This window comes from Benincasa hispida, chromosome 3 (assembly GCF_027475165.1).
Source record: "Benincasa hispida cultivar pf3 chromosome 3, pf3_genome.v1.1, whole genome shotgun sequence".
NCBI lineage: Eukaryota > Viridiplantae > Streptophyta > Magnoliopsida > Cucurbitales > Cucurbitaceae > Benincasa > Benincasa hispida.
Genome location: NC_143480.1, coordinates 21,820,064 through 21,846,005, shown reverse-complemented (window position 1 = coordinate 21,846,005; position 25,942 = coordinate 21,820,064). Strand labels below are relative to the sequence as shown.

Here is a 25,942-nt window from a genome sequence, read left to right as displayed (position 1 = left end):
TTAACTATGGATATATTCCACTAAAGACCCATGGTTGCTCTTCTCACTACAGATATATTTCTGTGTCCACGAATATAGACCAATACTAGCAAGTTAGTCCTACATGAGTGTTCGTAACTCCAACTAGGTCAATTTACCATTTTACCCTTGGATTATCTCTAGCTTCTTAAGTACTAGTGCTCCTCTAATAAACAACCTGTTTATGGTCCAACCAATAAACAGAAACCCCTCTTAGGCCAATGAGAGGGTAGGACTCTTTATTCAAGTCCCGGGGACATCACTTAAGGGAACACTCATCTACTTGCCTTCAAGGAGGGAAGAAGTGAATTCCATCTTGTATTATTATGTTCCCAGCTCCCCGTTCGGTCTTGTCCCAAAATGGTAGGCATATTGGGTCAGGAACTAGTCATCCTCAACCATGTAAATCAAAGGACAATCCTCGTAAACATGAATTCATAATATACTCAGGATTAAGACTAAGTCTCCTAGGTCATTCTATTGAAATAGAAACCTGACTAGTCAACGGTGTTACATCTGGCAGTTACTATTTTGCATAGGATACCCCCACTCACATGTCACCTACATGAACGCATTGGATCATTATGTTTGTATCAAATACAAAGTGGGTCATATCCATAGTGTTACCAGGATAAGGTACCCAACCTTATCCCTATACTATAGATCCTTTAGGTTGTATCTTGACATACAGTTCAAGATTCATAAGACAGCCTTGGATGTTAGTTTATTGGATTTAGGTTTATTAAGACAAACTAGACAATCAAGTAATAACATTTATTAAATTAACATCTATAATTCTTGATTGATGATAGTCAATTAATAACATTTACTATCTATGAGTTTTAGGGCATAAAATCCAACATTATCAATGCCCTAAGAGTTCCAAAGTGAGTGAAAATGTTCTTGGTAAGAAATTTTGAAACAATGGCCACATCATTCTTGACATATGCAACAGGTTTTACCCACTTTGATACGTAATCCATTGCTACCAATATGTATTGTTGACCGCAAAAAAGGGAGAATGGTTCCATGAAATTGATGTCCCATACGTCGAACAACTCAACCTCGAGTATGTTGTTTTAAGGCATTTCATTCCATGCAAAGATGTTGCCCATGCTTTAGCATCTGTCACACTTGATCACATACTCCCTTGTATCTTTGAACAACATGGGCCAGAGATAACTGCTTTGAAGGATTTCAATAGTTGTCCTTTGTCCTCCAAAGTGACCACAATAAGAAGAATCGTGGCACTTAGAGAGGCTGCAATGAGTTTTTGCCTCAAGAACGCACCAACTCATGATATGATCAGGTCCTCTTGCATTGTTGTGCGTTAAAGTTCTCAGGGAATTCCTTGATGATCAAGTAATTCATGATATCAACATACTAAGGCTCCTGGTCTTCAATCTTTAGTAGATGCTCATCAAGAAACTTTTCTTCAACGTTTACTGGTCTTACTAAAAATTTCTTATTTTCCAAATGAGAGAGATGGTCAACCACCTAGTTTTTAGCACCCTTACGGTCTTTGATTTCCAAATCAAATTCTTGCAGTAGTAGTACCCAACGAATCAATCTAGGCTTTGTGTCCTTTTTCTCCATTAAATACTTAATGGCATAATGATATGTGTAGATCGTTGCAAATGATCCCACTAAGTAAGCTCAAAATTTATCAACAGCAAATACAGTTGCCATCTCTTTTTATGATGTCATTTAGTTTTCTTGAGATTCATTCAAAGTCTTCGGGCATAGAAGATTGGGTGAATGATGGTTATCCTTTTTTGCCCTAACATTGCTCCTACCACAATGTCACTAGCATTGCACATTAAAATGAAGGAATGCGTCCAATCAGGAGCTACCAAGACTGGCGTTGTTGTCAACGAATGCTCTATCATTTTGAATGCTAGTTTGCAATTCTCATCAAAATCATAGGGCCTATTCTGTTTAAGCAACACGCTCAGAAGTCGTGCAATCTGTGAAAACCCTCTTATAAATCTTCTATAGAAGCTTGCATGTCTTAAGAAACTTCTTAATGCCTTTACGTTGGCAGGGGCTGGTAGCTTTGCAATTACATCAATCTTTGCGTTGTTAACTTCAAGGCCTACTTTGACACTTTATGACCAAGCATTATTTCTTCAGTCACCGTAAAGTGACATTTTTCCCAATTGAGAACTAAGTTGGTCTCCTCCCATCAGGTAAGGATAGCTTCTAGGTTGTTAAGATAGGTTGAATAAGAATCTCCAAAATCTGAAAAGTCATCCATGAAGACCTCAACAAATTGCTCAAAAAATTCAGAGAATATGGTCATCATGTACCTTTAAAAGGTACCTAGCGCATTACATGGCCCAATGGGCATGCGTCTAAATGTGAAGGACCTAAAAGGGCATGTGAAAGTTATTTTATCTTGGTCTTCAGGGGCAACTAAAATTTGGTTATAGCTAAAGTAATCATCTAAGAAGAAATAAAATTCTTTTTCTGCAAGTTAGTCTAACATCTGATCCATGAAAGGTAGTGGGAAGTGATCCTTTTTTAGTCATTGCATTCAACTTCCTATAACCTATACATATGCGCCATTTGGTGACTGTTCTGGATGGGATCAATTCATTGTTATTATTGACAACCACAGTGGTAACCCCTTTCTTAGGCATGCATTAAACTGGACTAACCCAACTGCTATTTGAGATGGGGTAGATGACACCTGCGTCTAGCCAGTTTATGATTTCCTTCTTCACTACTTCTTTCATCAAATGGTTAAGCCTGCATTCGGGTTCAATGGACCCAGTCTTCCCTTCTTCAAGTCTTATTTTATGCATACAATAAGATGGGTTGATTCCTTGAATGTCAGCCAATGTTCATCCAATAGCTTGAGTATGCCCTTTTAGTACATGTAATAAAAGCTCTTTGTTAGTATCATAGATTTTTGATGAAATAATTATAGTTAAAGTATTATTATTTCCAAGAAAAACATATTTCACATGACCATGAAGTGGTTTGGGTTCAAGCATTGGAGGCTCCTCAAGAGAGGGTTGCATCGGTTTTGACTGTCGCTCGTTCAAATTAAGCGGTTCAAACTTCTTGTTGCTCTTACTCAACACATATGCCTCAAATTCTTGGTCTTGTTCTTGTCTTTCCTCTTCTTCATCCAGTTTAATAGTTTCAACCAACTGGCACGTCTCTATCTCATCAGGGAATCTTAATGTGTTGAAGATGTTGAATCTAACTTCTTGATCATCTACATGCATTGTTAATTCTTCTTGATGAGAACTTTTCGCGTAGCTAAGAAGAGTCTCCCAGGGATAATGGGGATGTCTCTGTCTGCTTCGTATTCTAAGATTATGAAGTCTACCGAGAAAATGAACTTATCTACCTTCACTAGTACATCTTCTATTTTTCCTTCAGGATAGGCGATGGATTGATCCACCAACTGCAATGTTACCGTGGTCGATTTAACTTCCCTGATCCCAAAGTTCTTAAAGATTGATAAGAGCATTAGATTAATACCTTCGCCTAAATCACAAAGCACATGTCCTACGTCGGTTCCCCCAATTGAACAAAGGATGATGAAGCTACCAGGATCTGCTAGCTTCTCAGAAAGATCTTTCTTGAATAATGCATTGCGTTCTTGGGTTAGTGTTACGGTTTCAAATTCGCCACTCCTTCTCTTCTTTGACAATATATCCTTCAATAACTTAACATACCTTGGCAGTTGCTGAAACACCTCAACAGTGGAATATTGATGTGCAACTGTTTGAGAACATCTAAACTACTTGAATTTCTTTTCATCATTTTTCTTCTACAAGCATCGAGGGAACAGTGTAGTTGGATGCACGTCAAGTGTTCCCTTTGCATTGGAGGTGCTAGCTGGAGAATGATTTGTAGAGCCAGGTGTCTTCTCTTCTCCACTCTATTCAGATGCATTTATTAGAGATGGTTGTTCAATTGTGCTTGAAGGTTTTGTTGATTGACAATCTTCTCTTGGTTTTTTTCTTTCATCGGCTATAGGTTTGCCACTTCGCAGTGTCATAGCTTGACACTGTTTTTTGCCATTATTGACGTGTCTAGAGGCCTCAGTGTTACTTGGCAGGGTGCCATGCGGCTGGTTCTTCAACTCGTTCACAATCTGTCCCACTTAAATTTTTAGCATTGTGTCATTATGAATGATGTATTCCTTCAAGATTCAAGTGGAGATGAAGAACTTGTTGTGTTAGCACCTTTGCTGTTAAACTGTTAAAGTTTTGGAATCCAGGTAGGTGACTCTACTTGTGTTGTATACTAGACTGATCTTAGTTTTGCTACTGACCTCCCCACGAGAAGTTAGGATGGTTTCTCCATCCTATGTTGTACATGTTTGAGAATGAGCTATTTCTCACAAAGAAAATGGCTTGTGGATTTTGTGGACAGGCATCAAAAGAATGAGGCTCCCTGCAACCTACACAACCAATCGTGGGTTTTCCCAACGCATCAATCTGATGAACGTTGTGCGTCTGAGTTGTGTTGTTCATGTCAAATTATTCGGCATATTTGTCATGGTAGCGACTTGCATTGCTAGATTAATCACTGCGTATGAGTTTATCGCTTCTGGCTTTCGACGCTTATCTTCTGGTCATGACTCATCTCCCCATTCCATATTGTGTTTGGTTATACAATCCAGAATTTCCTTGGCTTCATCATAAGATTAGCATGATATCTCCTGCGGTGGCCAAATCTATTGCTATTTCGGAAGGTTGATTTAGGTCGGTGTAAAATGTCTCCATTTGAACTGTAAGCGATAGCCATAGTTTAGACAATTTTTTTACCAACTTTTTGAACCTTTCTCATGCATCACTTAAAGTTTTAGAATCTCTCTATTTAAAATTCATGATTTCTAAAATTCATGATTTCCCTTCGTTGCATTACGTTGACAGTTGGAGGAAAATATTTTTGCATAAATTTTTCCACCAACTTCTCCCAGGTTGTCACCTCGCCGGGTTTAAAAGAACTCACCCACTGCTTAATGTCATCCCTTAGAGAGTATGGGAACTTCAGGTGTGATTCCAGGAACCACGAATGAATTACATATCTGTAGGAAGTGTTTCAATTGTGCATGGGGATCCTCTCCATGGGTCCCACCAAACTGCCCCACAGTCTGCAACATTTGCAACATCTTTCATTTCAAATCTGGTCTCGTCAGGAGTTGATATATAATCTCGGACGCGAAATTATATAGGATGGATGAAGCGTATTCTCGCATTGGCCGCGTGCTATTGTTTGCCATGAGGATGGGATTAACGACAGGATTTGCCAATTGCTAATCTGCATTCTGATTATCAGCCATTCACTTTTGCATTTACCTTCGTCTTCGGTTAGATCTGATTCTTTTATGAAAGGTTCTTTCAATCTTCGGTCGCATTTGGTTGAAGAAGTTTCTTCTTTATTCATAAAATGTTTACAACCTCAAGCTCAGTTTGTAATATTTCGAATTTGAAAATCATGCAAAAGAGATTCAATAAACCAAATCAAAATTAGTTACATTGTCTAACTCCCCAATAATGACGCCAAAAACTTGTTGAATCTTATGCTTGATATATTAATTATGTTGTAAGGTGATGTAGATAGGATAAGGTTCAATGAGTCATGCACCAATTTAGGCCTAGGTTTCGTACAAGTTTTCTTCAAAAAGACCCAAGTATAAATCTAACTCAAGTTTTCTAGTGAGTTTAGGGTCGAACACAGGGAGGCAGTTAGAACTAATGTGAAATGATCAAAATAGCTCTTTTTGCAGTAAAATGTCAATGTGATGATGGTGATGGTGTGATTTTACCTATTTACACTAATACTTACAGATATGATGATGATGCGATGATGAGTGGAATGTGATATGTGATCATGACAATCAACAAGCGATAAAGTAGTTAATAAAGCAGGGTTAAGGAAGATTCACTAACATATTCCTAAGCAATATACAAGCCATGCATTCATGGCAGAAACTCACAGATAATGAACTCCACCTCTTGGTGTCTTGGGCCACTATTTCATATCTCTAGGATGCGTGCGATGAGTTTTAATTGCAAAAAGTCATTACTTTATCTCTAAAGTTTTTCCTTCTCTCATTCAGCTAGTTCCACAATCTTATATTCTCTCGAAACATTGATTGTCTTGTACTTAAATCAATCTTTTGATTTAATCTTAGTAATTCAATATGAATGCGTTGAACAAGAAGAACGTCTGCTTATACAAAACTTAGTGAAGATGTTAGTTTATCTCCCTCAATCCATAGAAAATTTAATTGCACATGTTTGTGGGAAGAGATAGAAATGAACAAAATATGGAGGAGTTTGTATTCATATTAAGAATAGAGTGTTTTTCAATCACTACATACTTAAAACAAAAATGAATTAATGGAAATATGTAAGAAAAGAAAATATATGAAGAAGTCAAGTCGTAGGTGACAATTTCTTACTCCTTAAGGCTCTATTGATTGCTACTTCAAGTGATTACAATGGTCTGAAAGGTCTCCCTATCTGAGGAACAATGGCGAGCTCTCACTCCAAATTTTCCCGAGGGAAGCTCAGAAGGGTGGTGATTATGGAGGAATCGAGCAGAAATTTGACAAAGTTTCAGCCTCTCTCGATGGATGAAGTCTCTCTCTCTCTATATGTATATGTGTCCCGGAAGAAATGTCAAATTGGCTTTTTATAGGCATCGACGGGGAGATTCGTCACCTCTTTCTAATGATTATCTGACGCCTCGCATTAAATTCCATGCATTGCAAAAGTTGGTGTTGAATTGATATGTTCTCGGTTGCAGCTTATCTTGGCAATGTTTTCATTCATCCTACGTCCAGAAATGACATATTTCATATCGGAAAATTGCATTGAATGGAAATTTAGGAATATTATATTGTAGACATGACACCTGCTTTTTGTATTTTACACGGAAAGAAATTTTTAAAAATCCTATTTTCTATTTTTTTTTTTTTATTATTATTATTCTCAAATTGTTGGAACCTATCTTCTTTCCTTCTCCTCCAGTTGTCACCCTTATCTTTTTCTTTTTGTGTTTTTTCTCATCGGTGGACCTCCTCCAACGATGATAGCAAGACGTGAACACCTAACAAGCGGCAAAGCGCTGGGCAGCGGCAAGTGATAGAAAGAGAAATACGAAAAAGGCAACTGCTAATGAGAGAAAAACGAAGAGAGGGAGAGAAACTAGCGACCGAACGTGCGGCGAAAGAGGTGGAGTGTGCGGTGGCTCACAACAAGTAGAGCGATGAGCATAGAGTAGTGGCCGACGGAGGTAAGCGGCCGACGTCGTTGGTTGGGAAAGAAAGAGGTAGGGGAGGGGGTCTACTGCATGTGAATTAAGAAGAGGATGTTTAGTGTTTTGTTTGTTTGTTTTTTGTTTTTTTTGTTTTTTTAAACTAAACTTAATAAATTACCCTTCTTTGGTATTAAATTACTTAGATAACATTGTGATGAATTTTTACTTATTTTTTGTATTTGGTTTGTAATTGAAGAAATGTCTTTATTTTATTGAAAGTGAGATAGTTTTTGGGTTTGGTTCTGGTTCTGATGCATTTTCGTATGGCAATCAATATTAGTTAGTATTAGATAATAATCAGAGAATAATCATATAACAATGGGTATCACTGTTTGCTATTTGATTGTTGTGATCAGATAAGGTAATAATTAGTATCATTGACAATTTGACAATCAATATCATATAACAATCTGTATCATTGACGACCAGTATTAGATAGTAATTATACAACAATCAGTTAGTAATTCAATATCATTGAGAATAAAAAAATATATTCAATGTCAATTAGAAATGAAACAACCATTAGATAGCAAATTAATATAAGATAACAATAACAATCAGTATCAAATAACAGTCAAACAATAATCAAACAACAATCAGTATCATTGACAATTAGTATATCATATAGTAATTAGATAACAATCATATTACAATCAATATCAAATAAAAATCAAATAGCAATCATAGAGCAATCACATTGAAATCAGATAACAATCAAATTCCAGACAAAAGTTAGTGAATAGCCGGATGGGTGGGATTTGCCATGTTTGCAGAAAACCATAAACTAGGAACACACTCAAAAATTTCAATTTATTTTAAGTTGCAATCATCCCTTTCATATTTTTCAAGGATTATTGGTTTTGTAAATTCATGATCGAAAGGTATAATTATTTTTGTGAATTCTTTATCAAGCTAACACATTTTCCTTTAATTTTTTCTAATTGTTCTCAAAAATAATTTAAAAAAAACAGCAGAATAACTTGTATTTCTACAACTTATCAGATACCAAGCTCAAACTTCGAGGACCAAAAGTAAATTACTGTAATAAAAATTAATTGAAATATTTTTTATTAGGCAATAAAAGAGGATTGCAGAATAAAAATTGGTATTCACGTAGAGATGTCCATTTAACCCATGGGGTTCCGTTCCGAACGGGATGGGGAATCCTTGATTTAGATGGGGAATGGGGGAGGGAGTGGGGAAGATTTTTTCTCCGTTGACTAAACGGGGACGGAGACGGTGATTACATTCCCCAACCCCCTCCCTCGATTCCCTGTCCCGCCCCTACAAATATATATACTCAACTAACTAACATATGACATATATATAATAACACATATCATACATACAATACCATACACACACACATATATATATATATATATTACAAAATTGATGTTACATCAACAATTACTTATTTTTTAGTTTTCATCTCAACTTTTTCATGTTTTAATACATTTTTAAGATATGTATGTTTTTAATATTTAAATTTTTATTACTTTCTTGATCATGAATGTTATAATGCTTAAGTTGAAGACTAGACTTGTAATATTTAAAATTTAGTAATTATGAGATTAAATTTTTACGTATATCTTTGTATATAAAATATTATTATCTTTATTAAAAAAATTATAAATTTTTCTTTGAAAAAAAATACATTGCAAATGACCCATTTGACTAATAAATTTAAATTAAGGTTGAGCAATAAATAATTTGAAAGTGGTTAAAAAAATAATAAATAATAATAAAAAAGAAATGAAATTTTTTCTCCACAGAGAACCTGATCTCGTGAATTCCCTGTCGGGGATCCCCGCCCCGATCCCCGCAGGGATGGGGATTGAAATAGAGGGCGGGGATTTCTCCGTTCCCGACCCATAAGCATCTCTAATTCACACAATTAATAGGAAACATATATAATCAACGATGAATCCATTAATTGGATTTCGAACTCATGGCAAACATGGACGTGTGTGGAAGTTTAATACCTTAAAAACACTCAACCCACTACCTTAATTAATTACCTCAAAGCTTAAAAGTCCCGAACCAAAAACCTCACACAGAAAAAAGTAGATACTATTTTTTAATAGAAAAAATAAAAAGTAGATACTATATAGTATAGATTTTTTTTCCTTATGAGTTATGGAAATATACAATAAACTCAGACAGCAATATCATGATGGATATGCCTAAGCACCACAGGTATGACAATATCAGGCGAGCTCAACTGAGGGAGGTGGCCTTCCGATTCCATGACCTCGACGATGGACTGACCACCGAGATTCTGGTGTAGATACTCGGAGACCACGACGGGCACGGCCATGTCCTTGGCACTCTGTAAGATATGACAGGGCACCGTGACCAGCCCCAAAATTGGCCTAGTATCGATCTCGAAGATGGTCTGCATAATACTCAGAGCTATGTCTGGCCTCATGTTGAAACACGTCCGGCTGAACTCTTGGACCGCACCCGATTTCATGTCCCCGCCCACTGCCAGCGGGGCGAAACCCGAACACCACGCTTTGTAATTTGACCGCATTGCTTCTAGTATTTGATTTATATCCTCCTCCTCAAATCCTCCGTAATAGTCCACGTTGTTCAGATACCTACGCTCCAATCAACCCACAAAAAAAATAATTTAAAATTAGGGTTGTTTATAACCATTTTGTTTTTCTCATCTCCTTTCCCTTCTCATTCAATCTCAAAATAAATATTATTTTAAATTTTTAGCCAAATTTCATAAGAGCCATCATTAAGTTCATTGCATTCTATTATGCTGTTCTAAAGAGGTGTTGTATCTAATCTCGTACTTTCTATTATTTTCAAAAAGATTAAAATATTATTTTTTAAAAAAATATTTACCACATGACAATTTTTTGTTGGACAACTACTTAGAATTCATATAGATAGATGAAATCCAAGGTCCCAAGCAACATTTAAATTTCCTATCATTCACTTCACGTTTCTATTCTATGTAATTTTTACTAATTTTCTATCACTATGGAAAATAATTCAAAAAATCCCATAATAACGAAAATTAATTAACAGAAAAATTTTAAAACTTAAGAGTGAATGAAAACTACAGCAAATCTAAATGGTAAAAATGTAACATTTGAAATCTAGACATTAATTTAATTTAAAAATAACATTTTGAAATCGAAGGATAAAAAATTGACGAAATCCCGCGGAAAAAAACTGCACAATTTTTAAAGAACTTACTTTTTTAAAGGCAATGATGAAGAGACGGGCTGCTAATCCCATATTTTCCATTTTCTAAAACACGAAAAAAAATTAAAAATCATTTTTTTTTCAAGAAAAACAAAAATGGCCATGTGATAATCTTTCACTAGATGTCTAAATAATTGCAGCCTAATTTTCTTTCTTTTAATTCAACCAACCTACTCGGAATATGGGATGCGTGCTGTTTATTGTGAGTTGTCAAGTACACATTAGTTTTGATTTTATTCTTTTACTTTTTCATCAAGAAAAAATGAATTTTGAGAATTTGAATCTTGAAATAAAAAAAAATTCAATGCCACTTGTTTTAAAATATTTATTTTCGTTGCCATAATTTTAATGTTAATTTTAATTTATTTTTGTATCTATACCTTCAAAATATTTAAATATAGTAAACATTTTTAAAGTATAAAATTAAAATGATTCAAAATTAAAAAGTACAGGTCCAAAATAAAATATAGGAACTGAAATAACTAAAATCAATGCTAGCGCTGACTAAGATCATTAGTTTTGACTTTTAAAAGTCCTATTTAGTATTTTTTTCAGAGAAGCCAGCAGTGATAAGAATATATATATATATATATATATATATATATATATATATATACCTGGGGGAGGCGGAGAGCAAAAGGAGCTTAAGGAAAAGGTCAGGGCGAATAATGGAAGCGATGACTCCAATCATGGCGGAGAGAGAGTGACCAACATAAATACAAGAAGTAATTTGAAGATGTTCTAAAATGGCAAGTAGATCATAAGCCCAGCCCTCGACCGTGGAGTATCTATCGAAATCAAAGTAATCAGGGTTGGTGGTTCCGGCGCCGATGTTGTCGAACAAAACGATTCGATAATCGTCCACTAGGTGAGGGACCAGATGCTTCCAAACCGACTGATCAGTTCCAAACCCATGCCCTAACACCACCACATGTCGCCCTGACCCAACTACGTTCACGTTGTGAGCTTCTTCAACCAGACCCATGCCTTAACTTGCGCCGCGTCGGTTGGCCGCGTTTTGTTCTTTGTTGTTGAGGCAACCCAACGGTAGTTGTTTATGATTTGAAGTCCACCACTGTCGGTTGAGGCAGCTGTTTGAGAACACGTGCGCGAAATGTATAGGTGGGAAAAAGCCGTCGAATGTGAAAGATGGACTCTGAAGGCCGGCAGTTGCATGCACGATGACAGCTGCCTTGTGATTTTTTTTTTTTTTTTTTAATAATTTTGTTTGCCCTTCTTCGATTTTGGATAATTTGAAGAAAAAAACTGTAAAAGGTTTTTTTTTAAGTCATATCTTCTGTTTTTAAGTTTTGTAATGGGATTTCTTTAGATATAAAAAAAAAAAAAAAAAATTCCTGTGAAAAGAGTTATTAGGCTTGTCTGGTGTCACAGTCATGCTTGTTCAAAAAGTATTGCCTATGGCCCATATCCTCCTCCACCTCTTTTTCTATGCTTTCATCCTATGTATTTAATTTTGTTGGTTAGTTTAATTTCTATGTACTTTTCTTAGTGTATGACCGTTCGTTCGTTTCCATATGCAAGGGTGGTAGATGTCTTTTTGTTCAGAATGCACTATATGAAGGTAAGACTAATTATCATAACCTCATATTTGGAGCGGTATGCTATAAATTCGTTCTTGTTACTTATTGCTTTTTAGCCTACTACAATCTTTCTTTGCTTAAATTATGCTTTCAAACGTTTGCGAAAACCTTTTCCTTTAAACCCATTTTCTCCGAAACGGGAGTGGAGGTTGTGAGAGGCACTCTGGTGTGCCATCGACCATCCAAATTCGAATTGGCTGACTTGTTCTTGAGCAGGAACAAGTGTCACACAATCACTAAGTGAAGCTTCTGAAAGAGCGATTGTGACAGTTGGTATTAGAGCAAGTCGACTCGTGAAGTTGAGAAGCTGTGATCATGTCTACTACGAACCAGTTGGGCAAGTCCCATGTTGACTGGTTGGTTGAGATAGAAGAGCAAATGCTCTATCTAATAGAAATCCCTGATCAGATTCAGTTCCTAGAAACTTGGTTACAAGAAGTGTCTGACAAGGCCGATGAAATCAACGCGGTGGCTGGCCGCTTGGACGAGATTCCAAGTCAAGGAATTGTTAACAAGGTTGAGACCCTAGAAGTAAAAGCTATGAGAACTGGTAATTTTAAGCGTGGGGATGGCTCATCGAACTCTGTTGCCCCAATGGAAGAGCGTGTTGAAGAACTAGACATGTCACACCCCTCTCCAGATTACCCTCTAAACCGAGAAGAGATGTGAAGACAGCAATTGCCAACCCTCTTATGCCAACCATTGTCCATCATACTCATGGAAACTTATATTCTTAGCAGTTTATAATTCGCTAGAACTGTAGCACATAATTCCAGCAACAACTTTAAACATATAATTTAATGCTAACCAGAAATATTAACATTAACATATGTAACAGATTCAATAACTAAACTTGAATACAACACAAACTCTATTCTATCCCCCCCCCCCCCCCGACATGGACAAAAACCAATAACATAACGTTATGAGCCACCTAAACTGCGATCTTCTTGAGAGTCTGAGAAGTGACTAACTGGTAAAACTGCTAAGCCTCGTGACGTTGACCGCTATTTGGGGAAGAAAATATTTCTAAAGAGTGAGTTGGAAAGCCAGTGAGTGACTATCTTAAGTAAAACATACTTTAAATTATAGTTAACATAAACATGCTTATCAAAGAAATATTTATTAAATCATAATCAGGTTTTTTTAATTTTCAAATGGAACTGAAATCATAAGAGTACATCATGTAAAAATCCTGAGATAATTTATTAGCATCTTTTTAAAACTCCACTACTCTGCTACCTGAACATATGTGGGAGGGCTCTTTTGCTCAATCCCTACTAACCTTAGTTGAGATAAAGCCCTTGTAATGACCCGACCCCCTAAGACTCAAGCTAGGCCGTTACTAACGTATGCATGCATGTAAGTTAAAACGACATTCTTTTTATAATGAAACAAATGTTAAATAAATGAGATAACTAAAAAGGTTTGCATTAATTTCAAATACTTAAAGTCAAAGGATAGGGTACCCATAAATCATGAAAAGAAACAAATAAGTCTGAAAACAAAACTTAAACGGTAGTCTTGAATCTCAAAACTAAAAATGCAAAACATAATAGAAACATTAAAATATGAATGGAAGCATGTAAACTAGTCCCCGGTGGCTCGATCAAGGATTCCTCTTATTAGTCGTCGGTGCATCTCTACCCTTACCTAAAACAACAACATGAGAAAGAATGAGTATAAAAATACTCAGTAAGTAACCCCACTATTGGGGTCAGGCTAAGCATCTATGTCTTCCAGATGCCTACCTCTAATGGAACATAAATACTCCTCTAGTCCTCATGGGACTCAGACATGAATAATTGATTTTGATCATATTGTAGTTAAGTATACCCACTACCTCTAGTAAGTCCTGTAGGACCCACAACCTCCAGTGACACTCGAAGGAAAGCACCACCTCTAATAAATCCCGAAGGAAACACAACCTCTGGTAGATCCCAAAGAAAACACAACCTCTAGTGAATCCCGAAGGAAACACAATCTCTAGTGAATCCTAAAGGAAAACACCACCTCTAATGAATCCCAAAGGAAACACAACCTCTGGTGGATCTTGAAAGAAACTACCACCTCTAGTGAATCCCGAAGGAAACACAACCTCTGGTGGATCCCGAAGGAAACCACCACCTCTAGTGAATCCCGAAGGAAACACAACATCTGGTGGGCATCTAACTAATCAGTGAGGACACTATCACAATCTCAACATCACAAGTATCATAACATGGTTCTATAACATACATATACTGAAGGAACTCTTATTCAAGAGTACCTACGAGCGGAAGCGGATCTTTCCAATTCATTGCGACAAAATTTCCACATATACATTCAAACATACTAATATGCATTCATAATGTTAAATTATTGACACGCTCAAAGGAACAATAAATAAGAAATCGAGAGATCATACCAGTTGAAGACTTATTCTTCACAGCAAATCTTGCTTTCGCTGAGACGGTAAGCAATCGCTCAGCAATACCCAATCATCTACCTCGAACAGTCTCCACACGAACAGAAGCAAACGGGGGCGACACCACCACTCAGAGCCCTCAGTATTCTTGGAGTGAGAATCCAAATGGTAGGCTTTATTTGGATTTAGTAGAGGGAAGGAGGAAGGGAGATCGTATACAATGATCAAGCAAATGGAAGATAGGCTCGTCTATCGTATAGACAAAATGCTTGATCGTTTAGGTAAAGTAAACGATCGTGTAGGAAAAGGTAAGTGATCGTCTAAATGATCGTGTAGGAAAAACTAAGTGACCGTCTATATGATCATTTAGTAAATATCGGGCACTAAACGATCACTTAAGAAAAGGTAAATAATCGTTTAGTAAATAGCGTGCGTGGGTGTAATCGTTAAGCGATCGCCCAGCACTATCGTTTAGGTAAGTGATCGTTTAAGCACTATCGTATAGGTACAGGTTTTGCTAAGAGATGACACTCTTCAACATAATGTCCGCACATACAATGCTTAACACATCGTGAGTTATTTAAGCGTCTCAAAGTGATTTTTCAACTTACTCATCCATTATGAAAAATAAGAGACGTCGTTCTATTACCCCTTTAACCGTCCAATTAATAGACAATGAATATCATCACATCATATTCATAACCTATGAATTAATATCATATATTAATCATAGTATTTTTCCTCCACTAGATATCAATCATATTTATATCCAATTTCCTCCAAATTAATGTATCTAATACATAAAGTTAATTATATCATATATAATTTACTAGTTCAATTATATCATATATAATCGAACTCCCTCTTGTCGATTTGAACATTTCAAACTGACCCAAAAATTGACACTCAACTTGTATCCAAGCTACCAAGGGGACCTTATGAACTTATGGCTCGAAGCTCCAACGGTACGTGAATAGCTGACTAAACTCTTTAGCCACGATATCCACCATCTGTTAACTGCCAGGCATTCTACTAAAGACCGACAGTTGAACTCTTCTTGCCATAGATATATTTCTATATTCATTGGATATAACCAATCATTAGTACGATGACCCGTCACAAATGCTCGTAAGTACAGCTGGCCAATTTATCGTTTTGCCCCTATAGTTACATTTTACTCCTTAAGTACCACTGATCCCTCTAATGAACTATATAACATAATCCTACTATGTCTGAACACCTCTCAGGTCATGTGAAGGTGTGTGGCGCCAAGATGACGAGCAGAAATGCACGTCATCTTAAGCCTTTTATTTAGAATTATGAAGGCTATTAAGCAGAATATGAAGCAATTATGTTAAGAATTCATGAGAAAATAAGTTTGCGTCATTCAGCATTAAGAATCTCGGCTAACCCACTATTATGTGTTATTATGCATTCAATTGTCTATCTTTATAGTTAACGCAAAAAGCAGATGCAGACGCGGAAGCCGGGCTATCGCATAGACGACCGCATGCGGAGAAATTCTCCATCGCAAAGGTGAACGCATACGTTCAATGTATGAGTGTTAGGTAATTAACCGCATACATCCATCGTATAGGAGTTGCGATCGTCAAGCGATGGCGGTCATCGTGTAGAAGTTGCGGTAATCAAGCGAATGTGATCATTGCAAGATTACGGCTACACGATGATAACCATAATAGAGGGATGAACGCAAGGTTGATAGAATGGAAGCATCAACGCATATCTCGGGAAAATCAAAAGATGATGTTGAAATTTCACCTACCACGCCGTTAGCATCAGAGATTTAAAAAAGGACCATCACGCCACGAATGTCAAAATCAGAGCAGGTCCATTAATGTTGTCGGCGATCAAGCTCTATAAATAAAAGCCGATCAGCAGAATTTCAAATTATCCAAGGTTTCTTATCTTTGGGTGGACCCTTGTGATCCAGACCAAAGCGTTAGAAGAAAGCTTGAGAGTTCTTCATCTCCTTCATCCATCCCAAGTGACGACCGGAGCCTTCGACGGAGTTAGATCTCGAGAGAGTAAGCTCCACCGCCCTTCCATGGCACCACCGGCAACCTTGACACACATCTGCCGGAAGCAAGACATTGCTTCCAGGTGGTCATTTCATTTTCTCTTCTTTTCTTATATTGTATTATATTACATTTTGGATCAAGAAATTAATACATTGTGTGTTCAATGCATTTCTATGTTTCCTTCAATGCAAAAAAAAAAACTAAAAAAAATAAAATAAAATAACAACTCGACTGTCAACGCAATGGGGAAACTCATGTTGATAAGAGTTAAATTGTGAATGGCACTTACCCGTAGTTGGATGTCCGCATGACACAAAAAAAATCAAAAAAAATTTAAAAATATATATTTTGAGAATAACAACTCCATTGTCAACGCAATGGAGAAACCCATGTTGATAAGAGATAAGTTGTGAAGGGCACTTACCCGTAGTTGGATGTCCACATGACACACGTGGGGGCAAGCCAAAACGAAGGTAAGTCTCCAAGATCAACGCATAAGCGCAACTTCTCTGTCCGGTGCAAGCCAAATCAAGCAAGACAAGAGTTGAGTTGAATATGGAACGCAACCGAAGTTGGATGCCCGCATGACACACGTGGGGGTAAGCCAAAATGAAGAGCGTAACCAGGTTCAACGCCACATTCGAATAAGTCATCACAAATTTTTGAAGTTTTTTGAACGAACGCATTCTCAAAAGTTGAACACAAAATTGTGGAGAATGAATAAAAAGTTTTTGAGCAAAGGCTTGCCGGATTTAAACTTAGAAAAGATCTTTTTGAAGAAGCAGCCGAAGTGGAGGAGACCGGCCATGGTCAGAGGTATGTGTAAATTATATTCTGAGAGGCTAGTCATCGCAAAGGAAAGCCAGAAGGTGAGTTAGAATTTCTTGATATAACGCATGCTTGAAGACAAACATGATTTTAAGTTTGGGGGTGTGATGACATGCAGAAATGCACGTCATCTTAGGCCTTTTATTTAGAATTATGAGGGCTGTTAAGCAGAATATGTAGTAATTATGTTAGGAATTCATGAGAAAAAGAGTTTGTGTCGTTCATCACTAAGATTCTCGATTAACTCACTATTATGCATTCAATTGTCTATTTTTATAGCTAACCCAGGAAGCGGATGTAGATGCGGAAGCTGGGCTATCGCATAAGCGACCGCATGCGTAGAAATTCTCCACCGCAAAGGCCAACACATACGTTCAATGCATGGGTGTTGCGATAATCAACCGCATGCGTCCATCGCATAGGAGTTGCGATCGTCAAGCGATGGCAGTCATCGTGTAGAAGTTGCGGTAATCAAGCGAATGCGGTCATTGCAAGATTGTGGCTACACGATGATAACCATACTAGAGGGATGAACACAAGGTTGATAGAATGGAAGCATCAACGCATATCTCGGGAAAATCAAAAGATGATGTTGACATTTCACCTACCACTTCGTTAGCATCAGAGATTTAGAAAAGAACCATCACGCCGCGAATGTCAAAATCAGAGCAGGTCTATTAATGCTGTCGGCGATCAAGCTCTATAAATAGAAGTCGCTGAGTATAACTTCAGATTATCCAAGATTTCCTACCTTCGGGTGGATCCTTGTGATCCAGACCAAAGCATTAGAAGAAAGCTTGAGAGTTCTTCATCTCCTTCATCCATTTCGAGTGACGACTGGAGCCTTCGACGAAGTTAGATCTCGAGAGAGTTAGCTCCACCACCCTTCCATGGCACCACCGGTAGCCTTGACACACATCTGCTGGAAGCAAGACATTGCTTCCAGTTGGTCATTTCATTTTCTCTTCTTTTCTTATATTGTATTGTATTACATTTTGGATTAAGAAATTAATACATTGTGTGTTCAATGCATTTCTATGTTTCCTTCGATTCCATCTCCATCTTTCTTTGCTTAGCATCCTTAACTTTCATTGCATCACTTAATGAGATTGCTAGAGTATCGCATACTTAATTATGCGGCATAGGATTATGAAGCATGTAGCAAACCACTGGGAGGTGTGCGTTGCGTGAGTGTGTGAGAAAACCTTATTTGCTTAGTGTGAAGTTGTAGCAAGTTTGTCTATAGGCGGACACAACGCTTGTCTATGAGTAAAGTCAACAACAACTAGCTGCCCGGGAGGGTAATTGGTTGGTTGCATTAAACAATGTAAGCAAGTATTCACTAAAGATAGAAATAATCTTACGTCAGCCAATTTTATGTGGTTACCTTGTCTTATGAGCGCATCATTCATCATTTAGGCATACTTGAGAGAGTAGTCTAAAAACCAAATCTAAGACTCGAGAGAGCGGATTATAATGCATAAGCAAGAATGGGGAACTTAGAGATAAGCTTCGTTTGCTATTACACAGCGTATGCACCCTACGGATAGGATATTACATGCGTCTAGAAGTAGGATACGGTGGTATGTGGTCATCACCCTTTTATGTGAGAGCACGTGAGCAGGTTATGGAGGCTTAGGCATAGGCTTCTCGACACTATCGCATATACATCGCATGCGTCTTAGAATTAGGTTCAAGTGTGTGTAGCATGATCACATAACTTGCATTGGCTGAGGTTGACCTTGCGGTCAAACTTAGAGTTGCGATGAAGACATCTTCACATTTTATCTATTTTTCCTTGCATTTACTACGCGTCAACAGTTGCCGTGTCTCTACCTCTCATTCATACTTCCAATACTTTGTCTATTAGTTAGGAGTAGGAGTTTATTAGCTTATACCCTCCATTATTCTTTTATTCAACCGCCGCAAACACATTACCACATACGTCTAGCTACAAGTCCCTGAGTTCGACCTCGGATCACCCGAGAAACTTGCGTTCGCGTTATACTTGGCGTGAGCGCAAGAAAACTTGTGATGGGAACGCATGGTCATCGCATACATTTGTTAACGCATAGTTTCATTCCAACGCATGACCACCGACGCATGAGTATCAACGCATACCTTAAGACATGCATCGCATAATTGTGTTCACTAATTTTCGTCATCATGCCACACCGTTCAAGCTCGGGATCAGCTCTTAAGAGAGCAATCTATCTACTTACCCCTACTTTGGGGAAGGAATGAACTCCATCTTGTGAAGCTGAGTTCCCAGCTCCTAAATCAGACAAATCCCTAAAGTGGTAGTTTGAGTCGGCACTCTGGTCACTCGCACCCAGCAAATCAAAGGACCATCCTCAATGGCAGGAGTTCCCAACTCACTTAGGATTGAGATCATGTTACCTATGGTCATCCTAGTGAAGTGAAGTCTCAGTCATGAACGGAGTTATATGACGAGACGTTAACACTTCAAGGTCAGGTATAATACAAACTCTTTGTATAGGACGCCCCCACTCGCATGTCCCCTACACGAATGATCAGGACCAAACCATCTGTGACAAGTCACAACACTTGTAATTATTCCACAAAGTGGGCCACGTTCGTAGTGTTACCAGGATAAGGTTTTCCTCCTATATTCATATACTACATACCATTTTGGTTGTCACTTAAGACATGATCCACTTATATGTCACTACATACATGTTTAAGTTACATAAAGACAACTAGGGATATTAAGTTTATTGGTTTGTGGTAAAATTTAAAAAAAAACATCTAAATGTGCAAAGTCAAGAAGTGAATTAAATATCATATATATTATACATCACAAGCATTCTTACAAAGTTGTTTACAAACTACAGGATACGAGATTTTAAGGCACAAACCCCAATAATCTCCCACTTGTCTAAAGCGAAGTGAGGAGTACAATAAAAAATAAGTACAAAACAATAAATTAGGGCATAAAAATCCAGTGCAATAAAATCTCCCACTTGCCCTAGTCCAGCCACTGCCGGTCCCGTAGACCCATGCTCTGAAGATGACCCTCAAACATTGTAGCCGTGAGAGCCTTTGTAAACGAATCAACAATGTTTTTCTATGAGTCGATCTTCATGATGATCACGTCTCCTCGATGCACTATCTCGCGGATCAGATGATACTTTCACTCTTTGTGTTTGTCACACCATTGACTCCTGGACTCCTTGGAGTTCGCCACAGCACCACTATTGTCACAATAGAGAGTGATGGGCCTAGACATATTTGGAACAACTTCCAGCTTTATCAATAACTTCTTGAACCAGATGGCCTCTTTAGCAGCTTCACAAGCCGCTACATACTCAGCCTCCATCGTGGAGTCGAAGATGCACCCCTACTTAGTGCTCCGCCATACTACAGCTCCTCCGTTAAAAGTAAAAATTGACCCTGAAGTGGACTTTCGAGAGTCCTTATCAATCTGAAAGTCAAAATTTGTGTATCCAGTAAGGATCAAATCCCTAGACCCATACACGAACATGTAGTCCCTCTCTTCGAAGATACTTGAGGATATTCTTAACTGCGGTCCAGTGACCCTGGCCTGGGTTAGACTAATACCTACTGACTATTCCCACAGCATAGTAGATGTCTGGCCTAGTGTAGAGCATCGCATACATTAAACTGCCAATGGCAAATGCATATGAGACCCGTCTCATTTCCTCAACCTCTTGAGGTGTCTTAGGACACATGTCCTTAGACAAAATGACTCCATGCCTAAATGGTAGTAGGCCCCTTTTAGAGTCCTACATCGAGTACTTGAGTAAGATTTTGTCAATATACGATGTCTGAGACAGCGTTAGTACTTTGTTCTTATGATCCCGAAAGATCTGTATACCTAGAACAAACTGAGCCTCTCCCAAATCTTTCATTTGGAATTGGGTCGCTAGCCAGTTCTTAACTACAGTCAGTAGACCTACATCATTCCCAGTGAGTAGTATATCGTCTACATAAAACACTAAGAAAGCTATTGAACTATTGACTATCTTCTTGTAAACACAAGGTTCATCAATGTTTTGGTCAAAGCCACATGATTTGATCGCATCATCAAACCGAATATTCTAAGATCGAGACACCTGCTTCAGCCCATAAATGGACCGATTCAGTTTGCAAACCTTTTGCTCTTGACCTTGGGCAATGAAACCTTCGAGTTCACCATGTAAATGGTCTCCTCAAGATTGTCATTTAGAAAATTCGTTTTGACGTCCATTCGCCAGATCTCATAATTATAATAAGCGACAATGGACAAGAGGATGCGATCGACTTTAACATGGCAACAGGTGAGAAAGTTTCCTCATAGTCAACTCCCTCCATCTGAGTATAACCCTTTGCCATAAGTCGAGCCTTGAAGGTTTGCACCTTCCCATCAGCAACCTGTTTGTGCTTGTAGATCCATTTACAACCTATAGGTCTTACCCCATCAGGCTGATCTACAAGATCTCATACCGAGTTGAAATACATCGACTCTATCTCGAGATTCATGGCTTTGACCCATTCATCCCGATCAACATCCTCCATTGCCTTTTGATAGGACAACGAATCCTCAACATCGCCATCTGCCACCATAGCTAAAATTTCGGTGAAACCCAGATAGTGATGAGATGAGTTCTAACCCTCCCACTACGTCGAGGTTCCCTCAACTCTTGAGGTGGAACCGACCTACCAGATGAACTATCATCAACAACTCTAGTTAATGAAACAGGTCGTTCAATAACTCTTGTTGAAGTTTTAGTAGTTACTTTGGAAAACTCACTTAGCACGGCTTTATTACATGAATTATGCTCCCTGATATGATCCTCCTCCAGGAAAGTAGCATTCGTGGAAACAAAAACCTTGTTTTAAGACGAATCATAAAAGTAACCCCTTATGTACCTTTGGGGTAGCCTACAAAGAGGCACAACCTCGAACGTGATTCCAACTTCTTGGGATTTGCCTCAAGCACATGTATTGGGCAACCATATGCGGAAGTGACATAAACTAACTTTACGGTCGTTCCACAACTCTAGAGGTGTTCTCACAATACTCTTAGAAGGAACACGATTGAGAATGTATACTACAATCTCCACTGCGAAACTCCAAAACGAGTCCGGTAAGAAAGCGTAACTCATCATCGAACGAACCACGTCTAACAAGGTTGTGTTTCTCCTCTCTACTAAACCATTCTATTGAGGTGTACCCGATGCCGAGAGTTGGAAAACGATTCCATGTTCTAATAAATAGCCCTAGAAATCAAAATCCAAAAACTCTCCACCTCGATCTGATTGAAGTGTTTTAATTCGTCTATCCAAAGCATTCTCAACTTCAGCCTTAAATAATTTGAACTTTTCAAAAGATTCAGATTTTCGTTGCATCAGATAGACATACTCATATCTCGAGTAATCATAAGTAAAACTGATAGAGTACTCATAGCATCCTCGAGCTCGCACATTCATATGACCACAAAGGTCAGAATGTACTAATTCTAGAGGCCCTTTGGATGATAACCTTTTCCAGTAACAGGTCTTTTAGTCATCTTACTTCAAGGCAAGATTCGCACATTGGTAAAGAAAATTTCCCTCCAAGAAACTACTCGATAATGAAACTCAAATTAAACTTACAACATAAACCCAATATTTAATTCACACTAAGGCTCGATTCCACCCATCAATTCATAAAATCAACCCCAAAATAATTTACCTAAAGTGTGGCTTGATCAACGGTCACTTCCAAGCTTTGGCTCCAAAATCTCCACTAAATTCCATAAAGAAAAACAACCTCTAATTTTGATGGGCAGAGACCTTAAACCTTTGAAATACAATTGTCAAGTCAATACTTAATCCAATCATTATTGGGTGTCTGAAGATCAACCTCAAGAACCACAAATGTTACCAAATTTTTTGTTGGAAACGAACTCGAACTCACTGAACAGCACATTGTGAACTTCAAACTACTCCAATCTTGGATCCAAATTCCAAATATAATAGGTATCAACCAAAAGGAAATCCAAAATTTAATGAGCAAACAAGAAACTTCAAAACTCAACCGATCTTACCCAAAAACTTATCAACACTTGCCGTAATCACTTCAAATCTTCTGGACAACACTCTTAGCACTTCTTAAATTCAAATATAGGACCAACTATTATGGGTAAACATTAAATTCAAGTCAATCTTATTTGGTAAACGAGGTAGAACAACAACCCAAAGAAAAATTTCACAAACAACTTACCAATAATGCTCAAAACTTGTTGCACAGCGTGATAATTCCTCTTCAAGACATCAAATCTAACCCAAACAGATCTGACAGAACCCAAGATGGCGGTAGAGGTTGGGTGACGTCGGATGAATGTGGACGATGTGGCGGATTTTATCGCGCCGGCACGCAGAGGGGCATACGATGGAGGGGGTCTGCGGCGGCGCGACTTGGCTGGCGGGATCTGGTCGATCGAAACCCACAAACGATGAGCGGCGTAGCTGAAGCACAAATTGGCGGCTGGGGCGACTAACGGCACACGCTGCTCGTGAATCAGGGGCGATGGCTCATGGGTGCTGGGCTCGATCGAACGACAAACAGTTTCATGGGAGGTTCTATCTTTTGAAAGGGAGAGGGAAGAGACGCTAAGGGGGGGTTTCGGGTAGGGAAGCGCACGAGGAAGAAGAAAAGGAAGGGAGAGAGAAAAAGAAAAGAAAGAGAAAATAAAAGGAAAGGAAAGAATAAGAATAAAATAAAAATAAAATATATTTTATTTTATTTCTTTTCTTAATCCACATAAATTCTTTCAATTCCCTCCCTTTAAAAAAAGAATTAACTCCTACTAATTATTTCCAACATAAATAATTTCCAATGTTAACAATTAAATTCCTGCAATTACACTTAAAAGTCCAAAATTCCAAAAATTCCCCCAATTAAAAGAAATTACTGAAATTACATTACTAACAAAACTTGGGGTGTTACATTCTTCCCTACTTACGGAACTTTCGTCCTCGAAAGTTTACTCCTGGAATAGCTCCGGGTACTAGGCTCTCATCTCATCTCTCGCTCCCAAGTGGCTTTCTTGAAATGGTGATTATACCACAAGACTTTCACAAATGCTATCTCCCTATGGCTTAATGTCTTCACCTCTCTGGCGAGAATCTCTACACATTTCTCCTTGTAGCTCAAGTTGTCTTCAACTGCAAGGGCTCAAAGTCAACTACATGGGACAGATCTGTCACATACTTTCTCAGCATCGAAACATGGAAGACATTATGAACTGAAGACAATGCTGGAGGCAATGCCAATCGGTAAACTACAGGGCCAATTCGTTCCAATACCTCGAAAGGTCCAATGAATCTTGGACTCAACTTCCCTTTCCTACTAAACCTCGGAATACCTTTCATGGGTGCCACTTTTAAGAACACGTTATCACCAATCTCAAATTCAAGGTCCTTATGTCTCACATAGGCATAACTCTTCTGTCTGTTCTGAGCTATTTGCATACGAGCCCTGTTCTTCTGTATTGCCTCATTCGTGGTCTGCATTAGCTCAGGTCCTAGCAATTTCCTTTCTCCTATCTCATCCCAACACACAAAAGATCTGCAACTCTTCCCATAAAGGGCCTTAAATGGTGATATTCCAATAGTAGACTAGTAGTTGTTATTATAAGCAAACTCCATCAAATGCAAGTGAGCATCCCAACTTCCTGAAAACTCTATGGCACAGGCACGCAATATATCTTCCAATATTTGATTCTATTGCTTTGTCAACCCATCAGTCTATGGGTGAAAAGCTGTACTGAAATCCAACTGGGTTCTCAATGTTGTCTGAAGACTCTTCCAGAAGTTAGAGGTGAAATGAGTGTCTCTGTTCGACACAATGGACACAGGCACTCCGTGCAATCTCACTACCTCTTTTATGTATATCTGTGCCACTTATTTACTGAAAAGTGGACTTCTCAGGCATGAAGTGCACTACTTTGGTGAGTCTGTCTACTACAACCCAAATCATAGTGAAACCCTTTGCGTTCTGGGGCAACCCCACAATGAAGTCCATAGACACGTGCTTCCACTTCCATTCTAGCACACTCAATTGTTGTAAAAAGCCTGATGGCTTCTGTCTCGGGGCTTTCACCTACTGGCACACCAAGCACTTACTGATGAACTCAACAATCTCTCTCTTTATGTTATTCCACCACTAATAACGTTTCAAGTCCTGATACATCTTAGTGCTGCTGGAATGAACTAAAAATAGGGAAATGTGAGCCTCTGACAACAAATCATTCTTAATATCACTATTTGCTGGCATGCATAAATGTCCCTGATAGAGAAAATTCACCTTCCGCTGATATCGAGAGTTCACTATCTTGGCCTGACTCCACCTTGCGAACTTGCTCAACCAAGTAAGGATCACCCAGCTACACATCAATAATTCTCTGCCTTAAACTCGGTTGCACTGACAACTGCACTAACTGTGTAGTAACTCTTCCCACTACCACTATAATTGATAACTTGTAGAAATAAAATTTATTTATACTACTTTATTTTGATATTGCA

General features: G+C 38.2%; 1 protein-coding gene across 1 annotated transcript; it reads right to left on the bottom strand.

The window, feature by feature from the left end:
- Positions 1 to 9,363: 9,363 nt before the first annotated feature.
- Positions 9,364 to 11,569, bottom strand: KAI2 (alpha/beta-Hydrolases superfamily protein). Its single transcript, XM_039027618.2, has 2 exons — positions 11,154 to 11,569; positions 9,364 to 9,914 (listed from the first exon to the last, which is right to left on the bottom strand). The coding sequence occupies exons 1-2, from the start codon at positions 11,519 to 11,521 to the stop codon at positions 9,470 to 9,472; spliced, it is 813 nt and encodes a 270-aa protein (XP_038883546.2). The 5' UTR covers positions 11,522 to 11,569; the 3' UTR covers positions 9,364 to 9,469.
- Between the last annotated feature and the right edge of the window lie 14,373 nt (positions 11,570 to 25,942).

Excerpts from the sequence above, each read along its gene's own strand:
- KAI2 (XM_039027618.2), bottom strand. The coding sequence starts at position 11,521 with ATGGGTCTGGTTGAAGAAGCTCACAACGTGAACGTAGTTGGGTCAGGG. Across the intron at positions 9,915-11,153 it reads TTGCTCTCCGCCTCCCCCAG|GTATCTGAACAACGTGGACT; the intron begins GTATATATATAT and ends ATTGGAGCGTAG.